The following is a 24,384-nucleotide window of genomic DNA, read 5'->3' on the forward strand; positions in this document are numbered from 1 at the left end:
AAGACAAACAGCGCATTCGGCAGGCTGTACAAGAGAGTGTGGAACAACAAACACCTGAAGAAAGACACAAAGATCAGCGTGTACAGAGCTGTTGTACTGCCCACCCTGTTGTATGGCTCCGAAACCTGGGTCACCTACCGGCACCACATACGACTGCTTGATCGCTTTCACCAGCGCTGCCTTCGCACCATCCTCAGCATCCACTGGAGTGACTACATCACAAATGTCGAGGTCCTGGAGCAGACAAAGACTATCAGCATCGAGGCAGTGCTGCTAAAGACCCAGCTACGTTGGGCAGGGCACGTGTCCAGGATGGAGGACCACCGCCTGCCCAAGATCGCGTTGTATGGCGAACTGTCCACTGGCCACCGTGACAGAGGAGCACCCAAGAAGAGATACAAAGACTCCTTGAAGAAAGCTCTCGGTGCCTGTCACATTGACCATCGCCAGTGGTCCGCAGTAGCTGCTGATCGAGAGACCTGGCGACGCACCATCCACCAAGCTGTCTCCTCCTTCGAAAACAACCGCAGGGCCAGCCTTGAGGACAAACGCAGAAGGAAGAAGAACCACGACGGTGCAGCCGCGAACCCAGACCAGACTTTCCCTTGCAACCGCTGCGGCCGACTCTGCTTTTCCCGCATTGGCCTTGTCAGCCATGAGCGTGCCTGCATCAGACGTGGACAACGCCCTTCCTAGATCTTCGTCAGCGAAGCCAGGCCATGAAACCTGATAAGGACAAAACTGAAACGTCTTCATCACTACTGTCTTTGTTTCACTGTCTTGTGTACTGTTCGTGCTGGGGTATAAAAATTAAAAAGTCATCATTATCACTTGTTGGAGTCCTGTATTTTTAACTGATAGTTGCATTCCTCTCTCTTTGTCCACCAGCACATCCAAAGTTGGTCAGCAGAAAAGCAAGCGCACTAACAAAGACCCACAGACCTTGAACGATAGCGTCGTCATCGAGATAGAAAACGAAGAGACAGGGCGACAGCTTCGACCAACAGCTCTTGCAGATGGCAAAGGCTGGGGAGCAAAAGGTTGGAGGTGACGAGACATGTACTGGTGTAGGTGCAGGTGACCCTGAAGTGGGTGCGAATGAACCGAGCAGGAGTACAGCAGAACCTGTTGTAAACGGTGCTGAGAAAGAGCATCCCTCTGCCAAGAAGAGACGTGTGGACAGAGCAGAAAACAAATGTGATGAAAGCCGTGAAGAAGAAGAAACTCTCGTTCTTCCGTGTGTATCCTCCCCACAGAGCAGACTTAGAAAAAAATTGGAAAAGAGACATAAGAGGTTGGTTTGTTTTGATTGTTCTTCATTTGAATATTGTTTTGTACTGAAAGTGATACTAGGATGGGTTGTGTGTGTATGTCAGTACTTGTGTGAGTGGTGTGGATGAGTGTGTGTGTGTGTGTGTGTGTGTGTGTGCGCGCGCCATTTTCTGGCAGTGGCATCTTAAACTTGACTGTGTGACTTGCTAAAAGTCGAGATCATTTGTTGATGTGTCATTTGTTAAAGGTCAAGATGTTTTGTTCTTTGATGAGTTGACTTGTGCAACACACACACACACACACTGTATCTTCCCAGGGGAGAGTATCCTAGATCTCATGTAAAGAAATCAATTAGTTGTGACTGAAGTGTAAGACAGTACACTGCAATGCAGTGCAACACAACGCAACGCAACACAACACAAGACAGCGCAGTACAATACAATACAATACAATACAATACCTGGTAAATAATTTGCTGGCTTGACTATTTTGTTTCATTTCTTTATGTTTTTATTGTACGTTTCCCCATTTCTTTATATATATTTTGTGTAGCATGTCGAACCTGGTGTTTCTCAGGGAAACTGTGCTTCATATCCAAGAATGTATCTAAAATTATCTTAACAGTCTGCTGTAAAACATTGTGGAATGAAAGAGAGCTGCTTACTACCTTCCTTCTGCTCCTCATTATTTCTGACATTTTGTTAGTATTATTATTATTATTGTTGTTGCTATCATCATTACCATCATTGCCATCATTTTTATCATGATCATCATCATTGTTATTATTTCTGATATCATTGTGGTAAGGAGTCCACAGAGGAGCGCCCAGAGAGCACCATCCCTGGCAGGGAGCAGCCAGTCAGAGGTAGAGTTCCAGACGCTGGAAAGGACGCCCCGACGTCGAGGTCAAGGTCAAGGTCAGGCCTCTGCAGGGGTTCCGTCAGTGAGAGACACTCCCTCGACCAACAGTACGTTGCTCTGCCCGGTGAGTGGTCGTGTGGTTGCAAATACGAGGGGGTTGGGGTTGGAGTTGGGGTTCGGATGAGACAATAAACCAAGATCCCATGTGCAGCACACGCACAGTGAACATGAAAACAACCATAGCCAGCATGAGTGCTGTAGATGAAATTCACACTGATAGGTACAAAAATATATGCAAGCAGGAAAAAGAGAAAATGGTGGCACCGTTCCTTTGGAGACGCGCTCTCCCTTGGGAGGGCAGCCTGATTTCCGCACAGAAAAGTCTGTTGTGGCAAATATGTGTAATGCCAATAATACAAATACCAGTATCTTGCTCGCTTGCAGTTAAATGTCAAGGATCATGTGACAGCGCTCTCAACTTTTTCAGTTTGGAGAAAAGTTGTCTTATATAATACAGGAATCTGTCTGCCTGAAAAGTTGCACATCAGTGTTGAAATACATTTTATTTGACAGTTCTCTTTTGTAAGTATTTTTAAATGTAATATAACCATTCTGTAAACATGAAGTACCAAGCAAATGTGTAATTTCCATGTCAGATTGTATGATATGAAATGGGAAGTAAACAAGTTCATGAAACAAGAACAGAACAGCAAATTAAAAGAAGGGGGAAGGTTTTAAAAAATAGTTTGCATTAAATGATAATGACAGTCATTATGATGATCATATATGCACAGTAGTGAGAGGGACTGATTATCCATTTGCTTTGTGTGTGTGTGTGTGTGTGTGTGTGTGTGTGCATGTGTGTATGTGTGTGTGTGTGTGTGTGTGTGTGTGTGTGTGTGCAGGTAACACCACCTGTCCATGAGTTCTTACTCTCTGCCTCTCCTGTAGCAAAGGTACTTGTGTGTGTTTATAAATGCACATGACACATTCTTGATCTTCACTTATTTGCATGTTTTGCATGTATTCATATGCTTACAATTGCACACACTTTGCAAGGAAAGTGATGTGCACAGTAATCCTGAATAGACTCAGTCATTGTAGAAGAACAAGCTGGGTACCAGATTGGAAGAAGAAGAAGATTTTCGACCTTTGTGTTCTGTGTGAGAAAAATAGCATCACAACAAAACATCTAGCATGCCATCATCAACTTCAAGAATGCATTTGATCGATTTTGGCTTGGTGCATTGAGGGCAACTATGAAGAAGTATGACATTGGCCAAAAGCTGATCAACACCATAAAACAGCTGTTCGCAAAAGCCATCTGTGCAGTTCTCATTCCGGGAACTGCCAGTGGCTGGTTCCGCACGTCAGTTGGGGTCCATCAAGGCTGTCTTCTATCTCCTACACTCTTCAGCATCTTCCTGGAAAGTGTGATTGATGTCCTCAAAGGACACTACCATCACAAATCTCTGATTCGCTAATGATGTCAATGGGCTGGCAGCAGTGAGGAAGAACTTGCTAAATTGGTGAAGTGCTTGGATGAAACATCAATCAAGCATGGAATGTAGATCAGCGCCAAGAAGATAAAACTCATGACAAACAGCAAAGACCCAACTAAGACCAAGATCAATGTCAGTGGTCAACTGCTGGAAACAGTGAGAGAGTTGCACAAACAGCAACAGCACCGGTAAGTCTGAAGCCTATATGGAGAGACAAGAACATCAGTCTCAGAACAAAGATGAAGCTTCTTCATGCACTAGTTCCATCATTTTTTTGAATGCATGTGAGATCTGGACTCGTATGGCAGAGCTTCAGAGAAGGATCCAAGCAGTAGAAATGAGATATTTCAGGAGACTCATTGGCATCTCTTACAAGGGCCACATAACAAATAAAGAATTAAGAAAAACCATCAGTATGAAGACGACCTGACCACAGTGAAAGAAAGGAAAATGAGATGGCACGGTCATGTGACAAGATATGATGGGCTCTCCTAGACCACACCCTTCAGGGAACAGTGCAAGGGAAAGGGAGACAAGACAGACAACGAAAGAAGTTGGCAGACAACATTACTGAGTGGACTGAACTTGCCGAAATTTGCAGTGCAGTGCCCCTACGACAAAATCAGGCTTTGGGACCAGTGTCAGTTGCACACACAGAAACATACTGATGCACAAAGGCACACACTGCGATATCACTCTTTTTCTCTGTCTCTCTCTACCTCTGTCTTTTTCTCCACCCTTATGCACATACACTTGCACACGCATTCAATCAATAATAAGCATACATAAATACATATGCACATGTCTATATACCTACAGGCACACTTGCTGTCGCATACACATTTGCATGCATTCAGTCTTGCATGTATACTTTGATGTAACCTCACACACATGCTTGTACACGTACTTTTATTTTGAAACAGATTTCTCCATCTTTCATATACACCTTTATTTTGAAACAAAGTTCAACAATTTACATTCATTCACAACTCATTCCTGTGTGCAGGCTGGATCTTTACCATGTGCCTGTGAAGAAAAAGGTAATGTACACACTGGCAGGCACATGAGTGTGTGTGTGTGTGTTAGAGCATGAATGAGTGCGCATGTTTGTGTGCGTGTTAGAGTGTTTTTATTTTACTGCATGGTTTCAAGTACTCAGAATTATGAGTTCAGTTCATTCCAGGAAAGTATACATTTGTTCAGTCTGTTTTTTAAAAATTTTTTAGGCAGATTACTTTCAGAGTAAAAAGGCCTTATGTCAAACTCGAGTAAACTTATTAGTTAATAAGAAAAATTGTTTGACATTTTTACCATTCAGTTTTGTTTTGAAAATGGGATGCTGCAACTTTGTTTCAGTAACAGGCATACATAGTAGAGTGATTTTCATGTGTTCTGATTTATGTACTGCGTGCTCCCCAGAAGGGTTTCTGCAGGACTAATGTAACCGTGCATCTTGTGTTGGCAGAAAAGTCAGGAAAACACAAGGGCGGAAAGAAAGTGAAAAGGCTGACGGCTCTCGGGGCAGTGAGAGTAAGTGGGGCCTGGATGTTCTGCATTGTATTGTCAGTTATTGTGTTCTTAAGTTGCAAGTCAAGGTTTCTGTTAAGATTAAAAAAAAAAAATCTTCTGAGTGCTATGGACTAATCTTGTACTATGGATTATTTTACCATAATTCTAGCAGTTCCTATTCGGAGGAGGCCACTCTTTTGGTGCAAATTCCAGTCAAACTGGCACTGCTACACACGTTCAGAGGTAGGCGTTCCTCAGTCATACATGTCTGGGTTTGTGGCCCAGAACATGGCGAAAGGAAACAGCTTTTCATTGCAGCAAATGCTCAAAGAGCCAGACTGAAGCTGTGATAGGCAGTTATAATAATAATAATGTACATTTATATAGCGCCCTTTCTCACTAAGAGCTGAGGGTGCTTTACATGAAAGAAAAATATTACAAAGTAACATAAAACATTCATGACCACTCTTTCTCAAAAACCCCACCCCCCACTCACACTCTCCCTTTCCCAGTCTGCATACATTCAGAGTGAGCTGACATGGGTGGTGCTGGAGAAAAGGAAGCTGAGAGTACTTATAGATAGGTTTTAAAAAGATGAGTCTTCAGTGATGAGCGAAAAGCAGAAATAGAATCAGATGATGAGGAAGGTTGTTCCAGATAAGAGGAGCAGCAAAGAAGAAAGAACGTTCACCATAGGTTCTTGTATTGACACGAGGAAGTTTCAAAAGGTAACAGTCAGAGGAAGAGCGGAGATTTCTTCTGGGAGTGTAAACACTGATAAGGTCAGAAAGGTAAGTAGGTCCTGCGGAGTGGAAAGCAGAATAGCAGAGACATGCAACTTTGTATTTAATTCTCGTTTCAGTGGGAAGCCAGTGTAGAGTGCGGAGGTGAGGAGAAATGTGATCAGTACGTGGGACTAGTGGGATTGTTTTGAAGTTTTTGAGTTCGCTGAAGAATATTATGTGGACAGTCTATGAGAAGAGAATTATAGTAGTCAATTTGTGACAACACAAAAGCAGAAATAAGAGTTTTAGTAGTTTCAACAGAAAGGTACTGACGGATAGAGTTGATGCAACGGAGTTCACAATTGACTATGCGTATCAGAATTACTACCTGAGCATGCATGTTGAGGTTTGAGTCAAGAATGACTCCAAGGTTCCTTGCTGATTTAGAAAACTGAACTGTTTGATTGATTTTACATGTTCGTTCTGGAAAATTTAGAATGTCCTAGGGACCCACTTGATGAACATGCTGTGTGTCGGTTCCTTGCTGATTTAGAAAACTGAACTGTTTGATTGATTTTACATGTTCGTTCTGGAAAATTTAGAATGTCCTAGGGACCCACTTGATGAACATGCTGTGTGTCCTTTCTGTTTTTAAAGCACACTCACTCTCTTTCACTCTTTCTCTCACTCTCTCACACACACACTCTTTCTTGCTATCACATATTTTCACCCAGACTCTCTCTCTCTCTCACACACACACTGTCAGACACACTCTCTTTTATACTGTCACACTCGCTCTTTTTCTCTGTCACACACACTATCACACACACTCTTCTGCTCTCACACACAGTCAGACACACACTGTCTCTCTCACACAGACTGTCACAAACACACGCTCGCTCTCTGTCACACACTGTCTTTCTTTCTCTCACACCTTCTGTCACTCTCTCTCTCTCTAACGCACACTCTCTCCATCACACATTGCCACCCTTTCTCTCTCTCTCTCTCTCTCTCTCATTCTTACACACACTGTCACACACTCTCTCCCTCACACACTGTTACACATACTCTTTCTCTCTCTCATTCACACTTTGTCGCACATACTCCTTCTCCTTCTCACACACACACTGTCTCACTCTCTCTCTCTCTCACACACACACACACACACACTGTAAGACACACTCTGTCTCTTTCTCTTTGTGATTGTCCTCTCTTTGTTCCTTGTGTTTCACAGGCTACATGTGTCAGGGTCTGTTCAGATTGACTGTTGCTGATCAAAGGCTGCATGTGTCAGGGTCTGTTCAGACTGACTGTCGCTGATCAAAGGCTGCATGTGTCAGGGTCTGTTCAGACTGACTGTCGCTGATCAAAGGCTACATGTGTCAGGGTCTGTTCAGACTGACTGTCGCTGATCAAAGGCTGCATGTGTCAGGGTCTGTTCAGACTGACTGTCGCTGATCACACGCTGTATGTGTCAGGGTCTGTTCAGACTGACTGTCGCTGATCAAAGGCTGCATGTGTCAGGGTCTGTTCAGACTGACTGTCGCTGATCAAAGGCTACATGTTTCTGGGTCTGTTCAGACTGACTGTTGCTGATCAAAGGCTTCATGTGTCAGGGTCTGTTCAGACTGACTGTCGCTGATCAAAGGCTGCATGTGTCAGGGTCTGTTCAGACTGACTGTCGCTGATCAAAGGCTACATGTTTCTGGGTCTGTTCAGACTGACTGTCGCTGATCAAAGGCTGCATGTGTCAGGGTCTGTTCAGACTGACTGTCGCTGATCAAAGGCTACATGTTTCTGGGTCTGTTCAGACTGACTGTTGCTGATCAAAGGCTTCATATGTCAGGGTCTGTTCAGACTGACTGTCGCTGATCAAAGGCTGCATGTGTCAGGGTCTGTTCAGACTGACTGTCGCTGATCAAAGGCTACATGTGTCAGGGTCTGTTCAGACTGACTGTCGCTGATCAAAGGCTTCATATGTCAGGGTCTTTTCAGACTGACTGTCGCTGATCAAAGGCTTCATATGTCAGGGTCTGTTCAGACTGACTGTCGCTGATCAAAGGCTTCATATGTCAGGGTCTGTTCAGACTGACTGTCGCTGATCAAAGGCTGCATGTGTCAGGGTCTGTTCAGACTGACTGTCGCTGATCAAAGGCTACATGTTTCTGGGTCTGTTCAGACTGACTGTCGCTGATCAAAGGCTACATGTTTCTGGGTCTGTTCAGACTGACTGTCGCTGATCAAAGGCTGCATGTGTCAGGGTCTGTTCAGACTGACTGTCGCTGATCACACGCTGTATGTGTCAGGGTCTGTCACTGATCACATGCTGAATGTTTCAGGCGCTGAGTCATGAGTTTGACCTGTCCCTGAAGGAGGCACAGGTGTTGTTCTGGCGCAACAGTGGGCATGTGGACGCCACGCGGTACTGGATCATGACTGGTTACACCTTGCCAGGTACAGGGTCAGGGCACACACCATAGGGTCTGGTTCTGCCAGTGTTGGTGGGGGTGGGGGTGGGGAAGGAGTGGTATGGAGTGGTGTGTACATGTGTATATGTTGTGTAATGTGTGTGCAATTGTGTTGTGCGGTATGGTTTGAGGTGAGGTGTGGAGCGGTGTAGTGTTTGGGGTAGTGTAATTGTGTGTGTGTTCAAATATGTGTGTGTGGTGTGTGCAGACCTCTGTTTTTGTTCATGTATGTTTGCGTGTGTGTGTGAGTGTGTGAATACATATGTGTGTGTGTGTACAAGAGTTTTGCTTTCACTGTGTCTTTGAGAGTGAGCATATCTGTCTGTCTGGGTCACTCTGAGAAGATTTATTTTCTGTTGCTTTCGCAGTTTCTGTGTCGATTTGTTCAGTCTCTCATTTGTCTCTTTCTGTCTCACATTTTTTGGTTCTGTGCTTCTTCCAGTGATCCTGTCTCTTGTATGTCACATCCAACTTTTTCCCTTTGTCTCCACCTGTTTTCTTTCAGTCCTCTGTACACATTCACACAATCATGCATGCACACACAAACACTCGCTCACTTGCAAGTGTACATTTCCACACACATGCAGTAAACCATACATGCATGCTTTCACATAGTTTTATGTGTGTATTCATTCTTATGCACACAAGTTTCAAGTTTCAAGTTTCAAGTTTTAATTATCCTTTCACTCCTATTGGAGTATGGAGGATTACTGCAAAATACTCTTTTCGTGCCCATAACAAACATTTCCAAATACACAACAATGGCACATAAAAGTTGAGAAAACACAAATGTCTTTTAACTCCAAAAGTATAACTAGGCAACATTTGCAAATCTAATCATCTTACTTACAGCTAAAATGACTTTTTTGCCTCCTTTGAGCATATTACAAAAATTAAAAACCGATTTTGGAGACAAATATTTTTTTGGAACATATCTATTTCGTAACTGATCATAATTGGGACATTCCATTATAAAATGAAACTCATCACCAATCACAGACATGTTACAAACCTTACAAAACCGTAACTCTCGTGGTATGCCTTTGTGTCTCCCTGTTTCTATTTCCAGCTTATGATTACTACTTCGAAATCTGAAGAAGCTGATAACATAATTATCAGGCATTTGACTTATATATTTTTCTCTACCAAATCCACTTTTGAAATTTCTATAAAACAAACATTTACTACTCGCCTCTAGAGCATGTCTCCATAGATTTTGAAAACTATCTCTCAAAGCAATGTTGACATTCTTGCAGAAAGATTCCCTCTCCAAGAAGAATTGAGCATCCCAAACACAGTCATACCCTGCTTCTATTAAAATTTGTCTGATACAACTCATCCATTTTGAAGAATAAATACCATTTCGATATAAGTCAAGTAATATCAAATATATTTTCCCAGAATATTTTTCTGTGTTTGATATTACTAAGCTGGTCCAAAATCGAACTAATCTCATTTTCACTAACACACTAATTGGATAAATACCAGTTTCTCCATAAACAATTTGGGTCATAGTATTTCTGTTCAGTTTGAACAAGCGTTTCAAAAATTTCAATTCTAATTTTTCAAGTATATCTACATTTTCATAACCCCATATTTCTGCACCATACAACAAAATAGGAACAATCATAGACTGGTACATGTCCAGAATGATATGTAAAGGTAACTCTTGATTTCTGGCTGACTGAAGTAACGAAAACATAGCTTTTTGGCCCTGTTCATAAATCAGTTTTTTAGCTTTATAAAAAGTTCCGTTTCTACTAAATTCGATGCCAAGATATTTAAAAGAATCAACAACATCCAAACATGCATCACCAAACTTAAAAACAGGCTTTAGCTTGTTTGTAGAATTAAATATCATCACTTTAGTTTTCTTTACATTGACCACTAGTTTCCATTCTAAACAATATTTGTGAAAAACATTGAGGGACTGCTGTAATCCTTCTTTCGTCTCTGAAAGTAAAATTGTGTCATCTGCATACAGCAGTACAAATAATCGCATGTAATTATCTAACTCTGAAATGTTAACATTCAATAAAAGATCAACAGATGGACTCTTATGCTCAGTCAAATACAACTCTAAATCATTGAGATACAGAGAAAAAAGCAAAGGCGAGAGATTTTCTCCTTGTCGTACACCCTTACAAATGCTAAAGAAATCAGATTTTTCACCATTTAAAAACACACATGACTTAATTCTATCATACATGTTCATTATGACACGCAAAATTTTACCATTCACGCCTTCATGAACAAGTTTTTGCCATAACCCACTTCTCCAAACTGAATCAAAGGCTTTTTTAAAATCAACAAAAGCACAGTAAAGTTTCTTCTTTTTCATGGAGAAAATATCAATAAGTGATTTCAAAACAAACATTTGATCTAATGTAGAATGGGACTGTCTAAATCCTGCTTGGGCTCCTGAAAGTATATTGTTTGTATTGATATAATCAGTCAGTCTGGCATTTAACACTGTAGTGAATAGTTTTCCAACACAGCTGAGCAAAGTTATCCCCCTATAATTATCACAGTCAAGTGTATCACCTTTGCCTTTATACAATGGCAATATCAAGCCGGATACCCATTTTTCTGGTACAACACCTTCGTCCAGTATCTTGTTAAATAATTTACAGTATGTTTCTGTCAGCAAAGGAACGCTGTTGATGATATATTCATTACGAATCATGTCTTCACCGGCACTTTTGCCATTCTTCAGTCTTTTGATGGCTGAAGTAATTTCATCTTCAGTAATACATGCATTTAAAATATCATCATTATCCTCTAAATTGATAATGTGTATTGCCGTTGTACTGTCAATATGTTCATTATCATTAACGTTAAGGTTGCTGAAATGGTGAAACATGTCTTCTAAGTTTATGGGACAAGAGGTTTTCTTTTTCTTTTTAATTCTATTCCATAGTTCCCTTGAATTGATTTTGCGTAAACTTCGTAGTTCACTGTGCCATTTTTTTCTCCACGTCTTTTCTGCTTTCTTTAAAACGGACTTGTAACTTTTGCTGACTCTTTCCAGCGTGTCTCTATTTTTACTAGAATTTCTTTTTTTTACTCTGTGTTTAGCTTTAAAATACTCTGATCGGCTTCGTTTGCATGTGGAATCAAACCAGCTGCGACTATCTCTGTGTTTTGTCTTAGAAGTACGAATTTGATATGTCCCGAGAGTATCTTTTGCCGTCTGAATCAGAATGTTTGCGAGTTTATCATTTATGACGTCAATATCATCAGCATCGATTGCGTCATTTAAGTGTGTAAGCTCGGCGTTAGACAAATTTTCTTGAAAAGAAGCAGTCTTTTCGTGTTCCCATTTTCGTATTATTTCATTCTGACCTGTTAAATTTGATGTGGCACATTTTTTATGACACGGTATGACAGCCGTATCAGTATGATTTTTATAGTATAATATGTGACACTCAGTAGCCAGAGACAAGATCAACGGGCTGTGTACATCAGATAATAAAGCATCAAAAGGGGAAATAGTAAAATCTGTTATTTTTGTGAACAAAAAAGGGGATCCAATCATGTAGTCAACCACAGTACAGCCATTACTAGTAAACATTCCGATTCCATCATCTCTCCCTGCTCTTCCATTAAGAATATACAATGAAGACGATTTACACAAGTCAATCAATCTATACCCATAGTTGTTTGGTCGACGATTATCTTGATTATGTCTACACTTAATTGGATATAACTGCTCATCTAAAACATTGATCAAATCATGGAATGGACCTTTACTGTCACTCTGATGTTGATCAATAAAATCTTTCAAATTTTTTGTATAAGCATTAAAGTCACCTGCTAACAGAATATAACAATCATATTTACTTTGTATATCAAAGAGCATGTTTTCAACATCATCAAACATATCAACACTACTATACACTGATCCTTCAGGAGGGATGTAAACCACTCCAACACACACATCTTTATCATATCCCGTTAAAGATGATTTGATCATGAACCATGTTGAGTTGCTGTCTTTGTTTGGTAGAGTGGTAATATAATTACAATATTTCTTTTTGTATGCAAAAGCAACACCACCTGAACGTTGGTACGATGAACATTTTCGACTGTAAACATGTATTGAATACCCAAGTTCATAGAAAAATTTTTCAAGGAATGAGTGATCTTGCTTGTCTGTTTTTGTTTCTGTTAATAAGATAACATCAAACTGACTAATGTGCGTAACAAATTCACTATGTTTTAACCTACTTCGCAACCCACAAACATTGAGTGATACAAAGCTTATGTTATGTGTTTCACCAGCTGAGCTTTTTGAATAGTTCATAGAAGAATCATGTAAAGCAGAACAACAATCACGTGAATTAAAACAATCAACAAAACTGTCAGGTAACAAATTTTGACCGTTTTCTGAAAGAAAACTGCATTGCCCTCCGTCGCACCCCTATCCCACAACATGCTGAAGACCCAAAGCTTCAAAGTCTACACTGTCCACACCAAGGTGGAACAGGTCATCAGGGTTGTCAATCAGGACGACCTTGGCGTTTGTGGTTTGGCCCGGCGTCTTCTTGAGGACACAGCGGATCCGACCGTCATGCGTTGTCGACACCCTGTCAACACACACACACACACACACACACACACACACACAGAGGCACCTGTGGCAGGCACTCATTTTCATCACCATTATACAGTTCAGTCAGTATGGATAAAGATAACACCAAATCAATCTCTAAAAGAAATGTATATACCTCCCACCCACAAGAACAGAAACAAACTAACAACAAGTTCCCCTTCTACCAAACTTACACCACTGGAAGAGAAAACTCACCTTCTCTATATTAACAGCAACAAAAACAAAGCAAACAAAAACAAACAAACAAACAACAACAACAAAAAAAAAGAAAGAAAGAAAGAAACCTTCCCCGTCTTCCAACTTTACACCATTGGAACAGAAAACTAACTTTCCCACAAAAACAGAACAAACACACACTTCCCCATCTACCAACCTTACACCATTTGAATAGTATACTCATTCTCCCTGCACTGAAAAGAACAACAACAAAAACAATACAAACAAACTGACAAAAACTTTCACTTTACCAACTTTACACCACTGAAACAGTATACTCACTTTCCCTACACTTTAAAAACAACAGAAACAAAATAAACAGATGAACAAAACAAACCTTCCCCTTCTGCCAACCTTAACACTATTGGAATAGTACGCTTGTTTTCCTGCACTGAAAACAGCAAAAACAAAATAAACAAACAAAAACTTCCCCATCTACCAAGCTTAACACCTTTGAAACAATATGCCTACTTTCCCTACACTCCTGTACGAAACACTGACAGAATACCCCACCCTGTACTCCCCCCAGGTCACTACTACTGGACGGAGGAGGAGGATGGAGTGCTGCAGACCTGTCAGCCTGACCACCCTGACTGGCAGAGACTGGAGGAGACGTACAGCCTGTCTGCTGTGCTGCAGAGGATCCAGTGGTTACAGGACACCGCCCACTGAGCACTGGGGCAGGGGAGGCAAGCACGTGTGGGAGAACTTAGAGGGAAGGAAGTGTATGTGTCTAAAGTGTGTGTGTGTGGGAGCTGAGGCAGAAAGGGAGAGAAGAGGGAGAGAAGCGTAAGGGTTGTGTGTCCTGGTGTCATCGTCGTCATCATCACTGCTGCTCATTCCTTGTGGAGTGTGAGGTTTCCATCAGCTTTTCTTCCATCCAGCTCTGGTGACCGATCCTCTTTACAGCCCTTTCAAGCGGGTCTCTACACTGTTTTGAGGTCGTCCTTCAGACCATGTCAACATGTGTGCCTTCTCTCATCTTCCCTCCTTCCTTGCAGGTTCCTGTCAGGAACTTTTTGAGTGGAGTCAGCTGTATCTTTTTACTGTAGAGAACACACTGGACTGTTGGGTGAACGAAAGGTGTACGAAAGGGAAATGTGCATGTCATCATTTGTGCTGAGAAATTACTCGGTGGCTACTGAAAGGAACTGTGTCTGGTGTGCTTGTACTGTGAATAATTCTTATGGCTGTCTGTGGAAAGGACCAGGTGTGCTACATGACAGTATTGTGAAGAATCGATTGGTTGCTGAAGAAGAGATGGAAACTGCAAACAATTCACTGACTACAGATCATCAAGTTAACGATTCGGGAAACTTTTTTGGCTGTTGATTATTTCAAGCCCAATGAAACATTCACAGAAAGTTGGACAAAAATTTGCATGTTCCTTCCACAAATGAGTCCCCAAACTGAAACAGAAACATAGGTTGCTTCATGCAACTGTGCTCCTGTAAATATCATTTTTACCCTAATGTGTTCATGTGTTTATGGTACACCTCCATCTTCCATAATTTTTTCAGTGATTCTACAGTCATCAGGCATCTGCTATTTCATTGATTTGTTTTATGTTCCATTATATTTCAAAAAGTAACTTATAGGCCTGCATGAAATATTTTCAAACACACAACAAGAATGAACCAGAATTCTACTGGAATGCATAGAACACTGCTGGAACCAGTTTGAAGAAAGAAGAGGGAACAATATTTGGAAGTATGTGAGTTGATGTTAGATTGGTCGTTTGAAGAATCATAGAACACTGCTGGAACCAGTTTGAAGAAAGAAGAGGGAACAGTATTTGGAAGTGTGTGAGTTGATGTTAGATCGGTCGTTTGAAGAATCAGCAGCTGCTGAGTGAACAAACAAGAGGGGGTTTTGTGCCAGTGTTAGAAGAGTGTGACCCCAGTGATTTTTCAGTGACTGACGGGAAAGTGCATGAAGCCTCACGGATGTTGAGACACATTTGGATACATTGGAAGAGGCATATGAACATTCAGAGATACTGTGTGGACAGATAGTTCTGTGAGTCACACATGAGAAAGGAAGTGGCAGTTTGCCTTTAGCTTGACACAACAGTCTTAGCTTGACACAACAGTTTTGGCTTGACACAGCAGTGCTAGCTTGACACGGCAGTGTCAGCTTGACACGGCAGTGTTAGCTTGACACGGCAGTGTTAGCTTGACGCAACAGTCTTAGCTTGACACACAGTGTTAGTTTGACACAGCAGTGCTAGCTTGAACGAACAGTTCTGGCTTGACACAGCATGTTAGCTTGACACAGAAGTGTTAGTTTGACACAGCAGTGTTAGCTTGACACAGAAGTGTTAGCTTGACACAGCAGTGCTAGCTTGACACAGAAGTTTTAGCTTGACACAGCAGTGCTAGCTTGACACAGCACTGTTGGCTTGAAACAGCACTGTTGGCTTGACACAGCAGTGCTAGCTTGACACAGCACTTTTGGCTCGACACAGCAGTGCTAGCTTGACACAGCAGTGTTGAATTGACACAGCAGTGTTAGCTTGACACAGCAGTGTTGGCTTGACACAGCAGTGCTAGCTTGACACAGCACTTTTGGCTCGCCACAGCAGTGCTAGCTTGACACAGCAGTGTTGAATTGACACAGCAGTGTTAGCTTGACACAACAGTGTTGGCTTGACACAGCAGTGCTAGCTTGACACAGCACTTTTGGCTCGACACAGCAGTGCTAGCTTGACACAGCAGTGTTGAATTGACACAGCAGTGTTAGCTTGACACAGCAGTGTTGGCTTGACACAACAGCTGCTGTAACAATAAAGGAGGTGGTGCAGTTTTCTGTCCAAGATGTGGACATCTCTGAACATCCAGCATAGGGTGACGCCTATATCACCGGTGCCATTGATGTCTTTATTGGCTTCGACAGACAGAGCACAAGACGGAGAAGCAACAGCAATCGAGGCTGAAATGGGAATCTCAAGTGTCTTCACTGGCTTTATGTATGTGTGTGTGTGTTCGTTCTTGTGATTCACATATTTGCATAATTTTTTTTCTCTTTTTTTTTTTTAAGATTGCTGACACAAATGTCTGTGTTTTGTGGAGACATCAGATGTGGGGTATGAAAGATTTGGCATTTTACAAGAATGCCTGGACACATTAGGCATACTACATTTAAAAAAAAAAAATTTTTTTATTACAGTTATTTTGCATGAATTCGAAGGTTTTTTTTGGGTTTTTTTAATTTTTTTATTGTTTCTTGGACACATTAGGCGTGCTACATTTTTTTAATTACATTTGTTATTTTGCATGAATTCTAAGGTTTTTTTGTAGTTGTTGGTTTTTGTTGTTGTTTTTTTAAAACATAATATTAGGTTAGATACAATGAATATTCTTGACAACTATTTGTTTTTTTCACATGTGAACATAATTTCTTCAGGCCCAGAGAGTCCAGAAGCATGTATAAAGAAAGAAAGAAAACTAGAAATAAATAAATGATTGAATAAATAAATAATGAAGAACAAACAAAAAGAAAAACACTTCTTAAGAATAAGATAGATATGTATGATTAAATGCGACCAAAATTTGTACCAGTAACAACTTCCATCAGCAGATGAGAGAGCACAGGAATGGTGGGGTGCGACTTATGATAGGAGATAAGTTGAAAAATAAACTTTCTTCTCGAGAAGTAAAACCAAAAACTGGACTTGGCAGCTATTAAAAAATGTTTGTAAAGCAACATTTCTCGTGGAAAAGCAAATCCTGATGGGACATGGCAGCATAAAAGATTGGAGAAGATGAAATGATCAAATCAAATCAAAAGTGGTTCTTGTATGTCGACACAAGGATATTTGCTTTTCTTCTGTTTTATACTTGCTGTGTTTGTTTGGCTGAGTAAAGAAATTGATTTGCTTGTTCAAGTAATGAAATGTTTGTGTATTTAAAAGAAAAATTGCAGTTTGTTATTGTACAATAGATTTTAAGGGTTTTTTTTGTTTTTTTGTTTTTTTGTATACGTGTCTTACCTATACCCTCCCACTTCTCTAACCCCACCCCCTTTTTTTTTGCTATGTGAAGAGTAGGTGTTTACTGATGTTGTAACTTTGATGATAGCTTTTATTTGATCATCTAACTGGTGTACTGGGGGCTCTTAGTTGTATATGGTATCTTCGGGAGATCATATGCAACAAATGCTCTTACATGTCACTGTGTTTGTTTCTGGCTTTCTCCATTTCTTTCTGCTCTTCCTTTCTTATTTTCTGCCTTGTTGGTCCGTTCACCTTTATTTTTTGTAGAAATTCTTGTGTAATTTTTGTCTTTTTCTGGACTGGATAATTTGGTACTTTTATGATCATGCATGTTTTAGAACCTAGGATGTGCGATTTTCCATTTGGTGTTATTTGATTGTATTTGCTTGTTTTTAATGTGTATTCTTATATATTATGTTTTAGATTTTTTTCCCCCATGGGGACACTGGGGGTCTTTCAGTACAAATAGCAACCCCGCCTTCTTGAAATTCTGTGCTGGAAATGGCCTCTTTTCTACCACTTTGTTTCCACCTTTTTTCTTTCTTCACTGTTGTTTTTCTGCCTTCCCAGTACATTCCCCTTTCTTTTTTCAAGCAAGCCTCGATTCTTTTTTCTCTTTTCCACAGTTTATGATATACTATCTGTGCCGTTTTGCTCTGGCAATTAGGTAGTGAAATGTAAACACTGGGATGGGCACTAGCTGCCTATTCTGCAGTGTCATTTGCCTGTATGGCCTTTTTATGTATTTTTCATTTGGCTATGAAGTATTTTTCTTTCCTTTAAAATTTTTTTTTTTTAATCTGGGTCCTCAGCATGGCCTAGTATTATTTTCCATTTGGAGCTAAATGGTTGGGATACTGTGTCATGAACTGTGTTTTGTGGGTTTGTCTTTTGTGTTCACGTGGTTAAGCATTTTTACAACTTGACAATCCTAATATGGCCCTGTACAGTCAGTTGGATTATAAGCATCGAGAACAAGTACATTTTTGGGGGTTATCATCTGGTGAGAAACTGACATATTGGTCAAGATATTTCTATGTTTGTGAGCATGAACATGGTTGTATTTGTGTCCAATATTCTCTTTCATGCTTTCTTGTTTTCAGATGGATATTGATGGAAGGTTGGAGGGCTTTGTTTTTGGAACATGGTTTTTTTTACAGGTTGTTTTTTGAACAGATTGTTTTCAGCCCTAATACAGACCATTGTGGCCAGCTGGGCTATTTAAACAATTTTTTTTTTTTTTTTTTTTTTCAATGTAAGTGTTGTACAAGTCAGTCCCAAAATCATGTTATGGTCTTATATGTAGTTCAGACTTGGTCCCAAAATAATGTTATGGTCTTATATGCTGTTTAGACTCAGCATATTATGTATGTTGTTTAAAGCATTGTTGGTCACATCATTGGAAACTGGGCTTTCTGAAAAAAATCATTTACGTATGCATGCACACACACAAACCCATCTGCCCACCCACCCACACCCTTACACACACATGCACCCTCACTGCTCCACCCCGACACACACATGAATACACACTCACTCATGTATCCAAAAAACAAAAAAATGGCATGTATACACAAGTGATAATTAAAAAAAATTTTTTAGTGCTACTGCTTGGGGAACATTAAGGTTTGGTTCTACATGACTTCGCAGGCTCTTCAACAGGATTTCCCTTCAGTCAGTTTTCATGCATTTTCTAGGACTGTATTCCCCCATGTTGACGGCTGGTTGTTACGCAATGACTAGATATCTATTCCCCCAAGTTGATGTCCAGTTTTTAAGCATTGACAAGGACTGTATTCCTTCATTTTGATGTCTAATTTTCATGCTGTGACCATGACTGTATTCCTGTGTTGTCTAGTTTTCATGCTGCGTCTGTATTCTCCTGTTGTCTGGTTTTCATGCTGTGACCAGGTCTGTATTCCCCTATGTTGGTATCTACTTTTCATGCAGTGACCAGATCTGTATTCCCCTGTGTTAATGTCGTTTTCATGCAATGACTAGACCATTATTCCCCCATGTTGATGTCTAGATTTCATGCTGTGACCAGGTCTATATTCCCATATTATGATGTCCAGTTTTTTTTAAGCATGGACTGTCTGTATTTCCCCATGTTGATGTCCAGTTTCCATGCAATGATGAAACCGGTATTCCCTTCCCATGCGGATTTCCAGATCTTTGGTCCACTTTGAGCATGGTTAACACCAAAAAAGCAGATTTGCGGTGATGACAGTAGAAAAATGGCAATTCAGTTTCCAGTATCAAAATTTGTTACCCCTTCTTATCTTTAATGGTAATGGCAGCTTGATGTGCACCATGACCCAGAGGTGCCAGCCTTACTGACCCACCAAATCATTGTGCCTCAAAGTACTCTGTGAAAACATTCACTTGGCAGAAGAGTAGGGCAGTGGCAAATATGTGGATGATATAACTTCAGAAAATCACAAATTTTATTTTTGTCAAGCATTTGCTAGTTTACTTTGTGGTTGGAGATTACTGCTCTGGCCCGATTGTAAATGGTGCCCAGGACATGTGACTATCTAAACAAGTCTTGATGATCGACATAAGATCAGCCATTGGTATTTTGAGGGAAAAAGCAAGAACGGTCAGTCTAAAAACAAACTATCACTATAGGCATGAAGGCTCTGTTCATACTGTGAAAATGTATCCTCACACTTGAAGTGTCATCATGTTTGTGACTTTGTGCATACACTATCTTGGTTACCTATTGATGTAAATGAAATGACGCATAGAAGGGTTTTTTTTTTTGGTTTTTTTTAAAAAGATTGTTAAGAGGATCAAAAATGGATTTTGGGTTGGCACCCAAGTTTTCAATGCTCATGCATTCAAAAGTGGACCAAAGAGGTTGGCATGTCCAGATATGGGATTCCACCAATGGTTTCCATTGGCCACTTGTTACTTTTGACCTGTAGGATTGTGGATGCAGCACATCATCATGGGGCAAAAGCTCACCGACAGTGTTTGGCAAAGTAGCGCTCTATGTTTGAACAAGGAACACACACACGAGAATTAACAGCAAGAATACAATGAAAGAAGTGTCCATGTTTTCGGTCCATAGACCTTTTTTAAGGTTGAATGACGTAGTGTCTCTAGACCCAAAACTTGGGATATTTCTGTGCATTTTTCATGTTCAAACATAGTAGTGCTTTAGTGAGGGAGGACGTTTTTGATTTATTATCTATTCAGTTGCTTTTGTTGTGGTTTATTCATATTTTGTAACATCTCCCCGATGTGCACATTGTCGATGAGCTTTTGTTAGGCCCCCATCACCCAAGGCGATTTGTTTTAGCTCGAACTTGTTTTGCCATCTTGAACATGTGAGATGACACAGAATCACTGCCTTTACAGGGAATGGTGGAGAAAATAACTGAATGGATGTGGATTGTATTGACTGCAAAAAGATTGAGAAAAAAAATTTGCTTCGGGGAGGAACGACGACCAGTTCACAAAGTTGGACTTAATAGTATATATACTATTATGTGTTGGCCATTCCTCCCCTTTAAAAAAGAAAGTTAATAAATATGAAAAAGACAATACAATATCACCAGACAACAGGTGAAGTTTTGAACTGTTTTACTTATTTAAAATGACAAGCTTAAACAGTCCAACTTTGTGAATTTGCTGTTCCTCCCCCTAGAAAATCATTTCTTAAACCCTACCACTTCTGTCACCAAAGAGCCCCTGCCTTCTCAGGTTTAGGTATGGGTGCTAGTCCATCTTGAAGGAGTGTGGTCAAGAGTAAAATTTTGAATGTTCAGCAGCTGATCATGCCATTGAAAGTGAACGGCCCAGTGGCCAACACCCTCCTGTCACTATTTAATCTCACTAACACTGGATGAGGACCACAGAACTGAACTGTCAATGACAATGCAAAGTTGACCCACCCACTCTCCCTCACCAAAAGCTGTTCTACACGTGCCAAACACAGAATGTGAAGGACTAGCACCCATACCACCAGTGAAAACTGAGATGCTCAGAAATAAGACAAATGGAAAACATGCATTTGTTTGGGGGATTATTCTCTCTCTTGTGCACATCTTAACATAAAATGTTGACTGACGTACATATGTTCATTTTCAAGCTGGCAAACTTTCCATTTGCACATATACCTATACCCTGCTTCTCCATATTCAACATTAATATTGGCACAGACATATTCATTTTGCAGGGTAAGCATGGGGTGGGACGGGAAATCTGGTGCAGGCGCAGTCCCAATGCCAGCAGTTGATAAAAACTATCGCTGTAAGGCACTACTGCCAGAGTGAATTTGGGTGGTGTTCAGTGGTGCCTGTTTTGATCCAACATATGCAGGACACCACAGACTAAGCCCCCTCTAACTGGAGACACTTTCAGTTTGGGAACAGAGTGTGACTATGGGTCACCCCTGGATTTAGACCACCTCCATGTCCCTCCACTGACAGTCCCCTGTGAATCTGCCAACACTGAAAGACTTTGGCAAGAATTCACCAGTTGTGGATGGGGGGTGGACAATATCAAAAATGAGGTCAAGGCATAAAAGGCCATACATTTTGGGGACAATTTTTATACCCTGATGCCTGGCATTGTCTAATCTGATTACATCAATACTTTACCGGTTATTATCAAATGCATCAATGTCAAATCTGAATTTGAAAACAACAAAAACAACAGCAGCAGCAATCCATGCTTTAGAGTATGTCTGGAAACAGACTGAAGTGAAAATCCCCTTCAAATGCAGCCGGCATTGTCATAACGCATGTCTGAAGATCCACAGTACATACTTCAGTGTCGTTTGCTATGAAATGCTTCTTCCACTGTCCAACCTTCTGACATCACTCACATTGCCCACACTACACAGGTCCATCAACAGGGGAGGGGATAGAGTCTCAACTGTTTATATTTAACACTGGGCATCACACTGGAACAGATGACCAACAATAACCTTGTCTGTCCGAAATAAGTGCCAAGAATCCTGGCACCCAGTCTGTCTTGACCCATTTGCTCATACTACTTTCCAATGACACAGTGACCCCTTATGCTACACAATAGTAGACTTGTCACGTTCCTTCTTCACACAATATACAATGGACACTGTACTGTACATGCCTCATAGGAGCGCCATTTCTGGATCAAGAAGGCAGAAACGGTTCCTGACTTTATCGTTCCTTTCCCCAACACGTCTTCACAAAAAAATTAAGTCCTCTGTAATATTCATTTATAGCATTATTATTTTGATAAAATTTGCCTGCTGTAATATTTCTAGTATTATTATCAATATCATTATTACTACTACTACTATCATTATTACAATGATAGTCTCATACTATCAGGCAAACCCAAGAAATGGCACTGTCAGGCAAAACAGAGCAGGCACCTTGACACCAGTGACCGGTCCAACCCCTGTGGACATGCTTATTGCAAACTGAGTGAGGGCAGTGTGACCTGGGATAGTGTGAGGCCAGCTCGATACCACAAACTGCCCAGGCAAGACTACCATTCTCAACAGGTAAATCTGTACATAGATCATTCTGTTTTGGCAGCATCACCATTCAGAATGGTCAGACTGGGGGTCCACCACCTGCAGTCATGGACTATGACTCCCACTCAAATACACTAGTGGGCTTTTACATGTATGACTTTTAAAAAAACAACAACCCAGTACTGTGAACACTATGCGTATGTGAAGCTGTCCAAGAAAATGAATCCAGCTCAGGGTTATGCAGCAAGTCAAACTTGTATAAACATGTGATTTCGTTTTTGAGCAACTCATTGAAATCTCTACATTTCATGTACCTATGCGGACACTCCTCCATCTCCCTAGAATAGCCAGCGATCGTATGAAGCAATATGCATTGCAGTGAATTAGCCAACAATTTACACAAATTGGTTCTTAAACACAAAAGTAACCACTATATATCTGGCTTGAATTGTTCATGGGGCGGAACATATGATTCGCAATAGGCAGCGGCTTCTTTATAGCCGACATGATCACCCACTGGGACTCCAAAACCATTTCGTTATATTTGTAGTCATGTAAAGGATTTTTGCCAAGACCAACCTTTATCCTTTGTTATATCTGGCATCCATTACATCCAACTTTGTTATAAGCGGCTTCAACTGCACGCATGATAGGAATTCTGGCACTGACAGGTCTGTACATCTGTTGACTGGGAGATATAAAAATCTACTCTCTTTACCCACCAGGTACTGTAACTCAAACCTGGGACCCTCGGATTGAAAGTCCAACGCCTTATCTGCTTGGCTGTTGCGCCTGTCATAGAGCTGGGATCCTCAGGTGGTGATATGTCAGCGTGAACTGCTTGGGGTCAATTCCCACAGGGTCTCTTTGGGTTTCAGTTGTTTCGCCTCCTTGCATTTTCCGATATCAATACCATCTGACCAGTCCTCACACTGAACATTCATTGCTGATCAGACACATACAAAGCAAAATTTAACCTTTCCCGTACGTCGTGGGTGTGAAATCACCCAGACAAGTGTTTTTGCTCTGTAACTCAAGTAATATTGAAGCCACTTCCACATAATTTCATGACTTTGTCCATAATATAGTTTACTACATATCCACTGAAAATTATTTTCTTTTATACATAAACAAAGAAGTTATTAATCAATTAATGTCCCAGTACGTCGTGGGTGTGACGACACCCATACTCCCAAAGAATAAACCTTGCACGCCGTACGTCGTGGGTGTGGAGCCACCCATGCAAAGCTTGCGCGCCACGCGTTGTCGACATGACGTCACTTGGGCTCGCTACAGAGAGAGATGAGAGTGACCTTGTCTTTTGTTGATCGTATCCCGGTTCAAGTCTGCGGCAAGTTTTACTCTAAAGTTGTAACTAATTTCAGAAAACAATATTTATTGCACTAGATATCTTCAACAATATTGAATGAACTGTTTTTCTTGTAGAGAATGATCGGGAGCAACTGATTGATAGCTTTTTATCTAGTTGGAATTAAAGTGCTTTTCTAAGAACTGGATATTTTTGTAAGTCTGAAATCAATTGATCTAAAATCTAGTTGATATAGAAATTTTATTCTTATCCTAATCTGTTCAAAGTAGAGAAAACCCGACTATGGCTAAAAAAGAAAGATAGTTGACATAGAAATTTTATTCTTATCCTAATCTGTTCAAAGTAGAGAAAACCCGACTATGGCTAAAATAAGAAAGATAGTTGATATAGAAATTTTATTCTTATCCTAATCTGTT

At 40.7% G+C, this 24,384-nt stretch overlaps 1 protein-coding gene across 1 annotated transcript; it reads left to right on the top strand.

Moving 5' to 3' along the window:
• The first annotated feature begins 1,016 nt into the window (after window positions 1–1,016).
• On the top strand, window positions 1,017–14,567 carry LOC143298624 (uncharacterized). Its single transcript, XM_076611505.1, has 7 exons — window positions 1,017–1,294; window positions 2,080–2,257; window positions 3,039–3,089; window positions 4,642–4,675; window positions 5,101–5,165; window positions 8,209–8,323; window positions 13,698–14,567. The coding sequence occupies exons 1-7, from the start codon at window positions 1,017–1,019 to the stop codon at window positions 13,838–13,840; spliced, it is 864 nt and encodes a 287-aa protein (XP_076467620.1). The 3' UTR covers window positions 13,841–14,567.
• The last annotated feature ends 9,817 nt before the right edge of the window (window positions 14,568–24,384 follow it).

The sequence above is a fragment of the Babylonia areolata genome, chromosome 24, assembly GCF_041734735.1.
Source record: "Babylonia areolata isolate BAREFJ2019XMU chromosome 24, ASM4173473v1, whole genome shotgun sequence".
Taxonomy (NCBI): domain Eukaryota; kingdom Metazoa; phylum Mollusca; class Gastropoda; order Neogastropoda; family Buccinidae; genus Babylonia; species Babylonia areolata.

Bases quoted from the DNA above. Each gene is read 5' to 3' on its own strand.
- LOC143298624 (XM_076611505.1), top strand. From the start codon at position 1,017: ATGGCAAAGGCTGGGGAGCAAAAGGTTGGAGGTGACGAGACATGTACT. The intron at 2,258-3,038 runs GTGAGTGGTCGT...GTGTGTGTGCAG, and splicing joins ACAGTACGTTGCTCTGCCCG to GTAACACCACCTGTCCATGA. The intron at 3,090-4,641 runs GTACTTGTGTGT...TCCTGTGTGCAG, and splicing joins CTGCCTCTCCTGTAGCAAAG to GCTGGATCTTTACCATGTGC.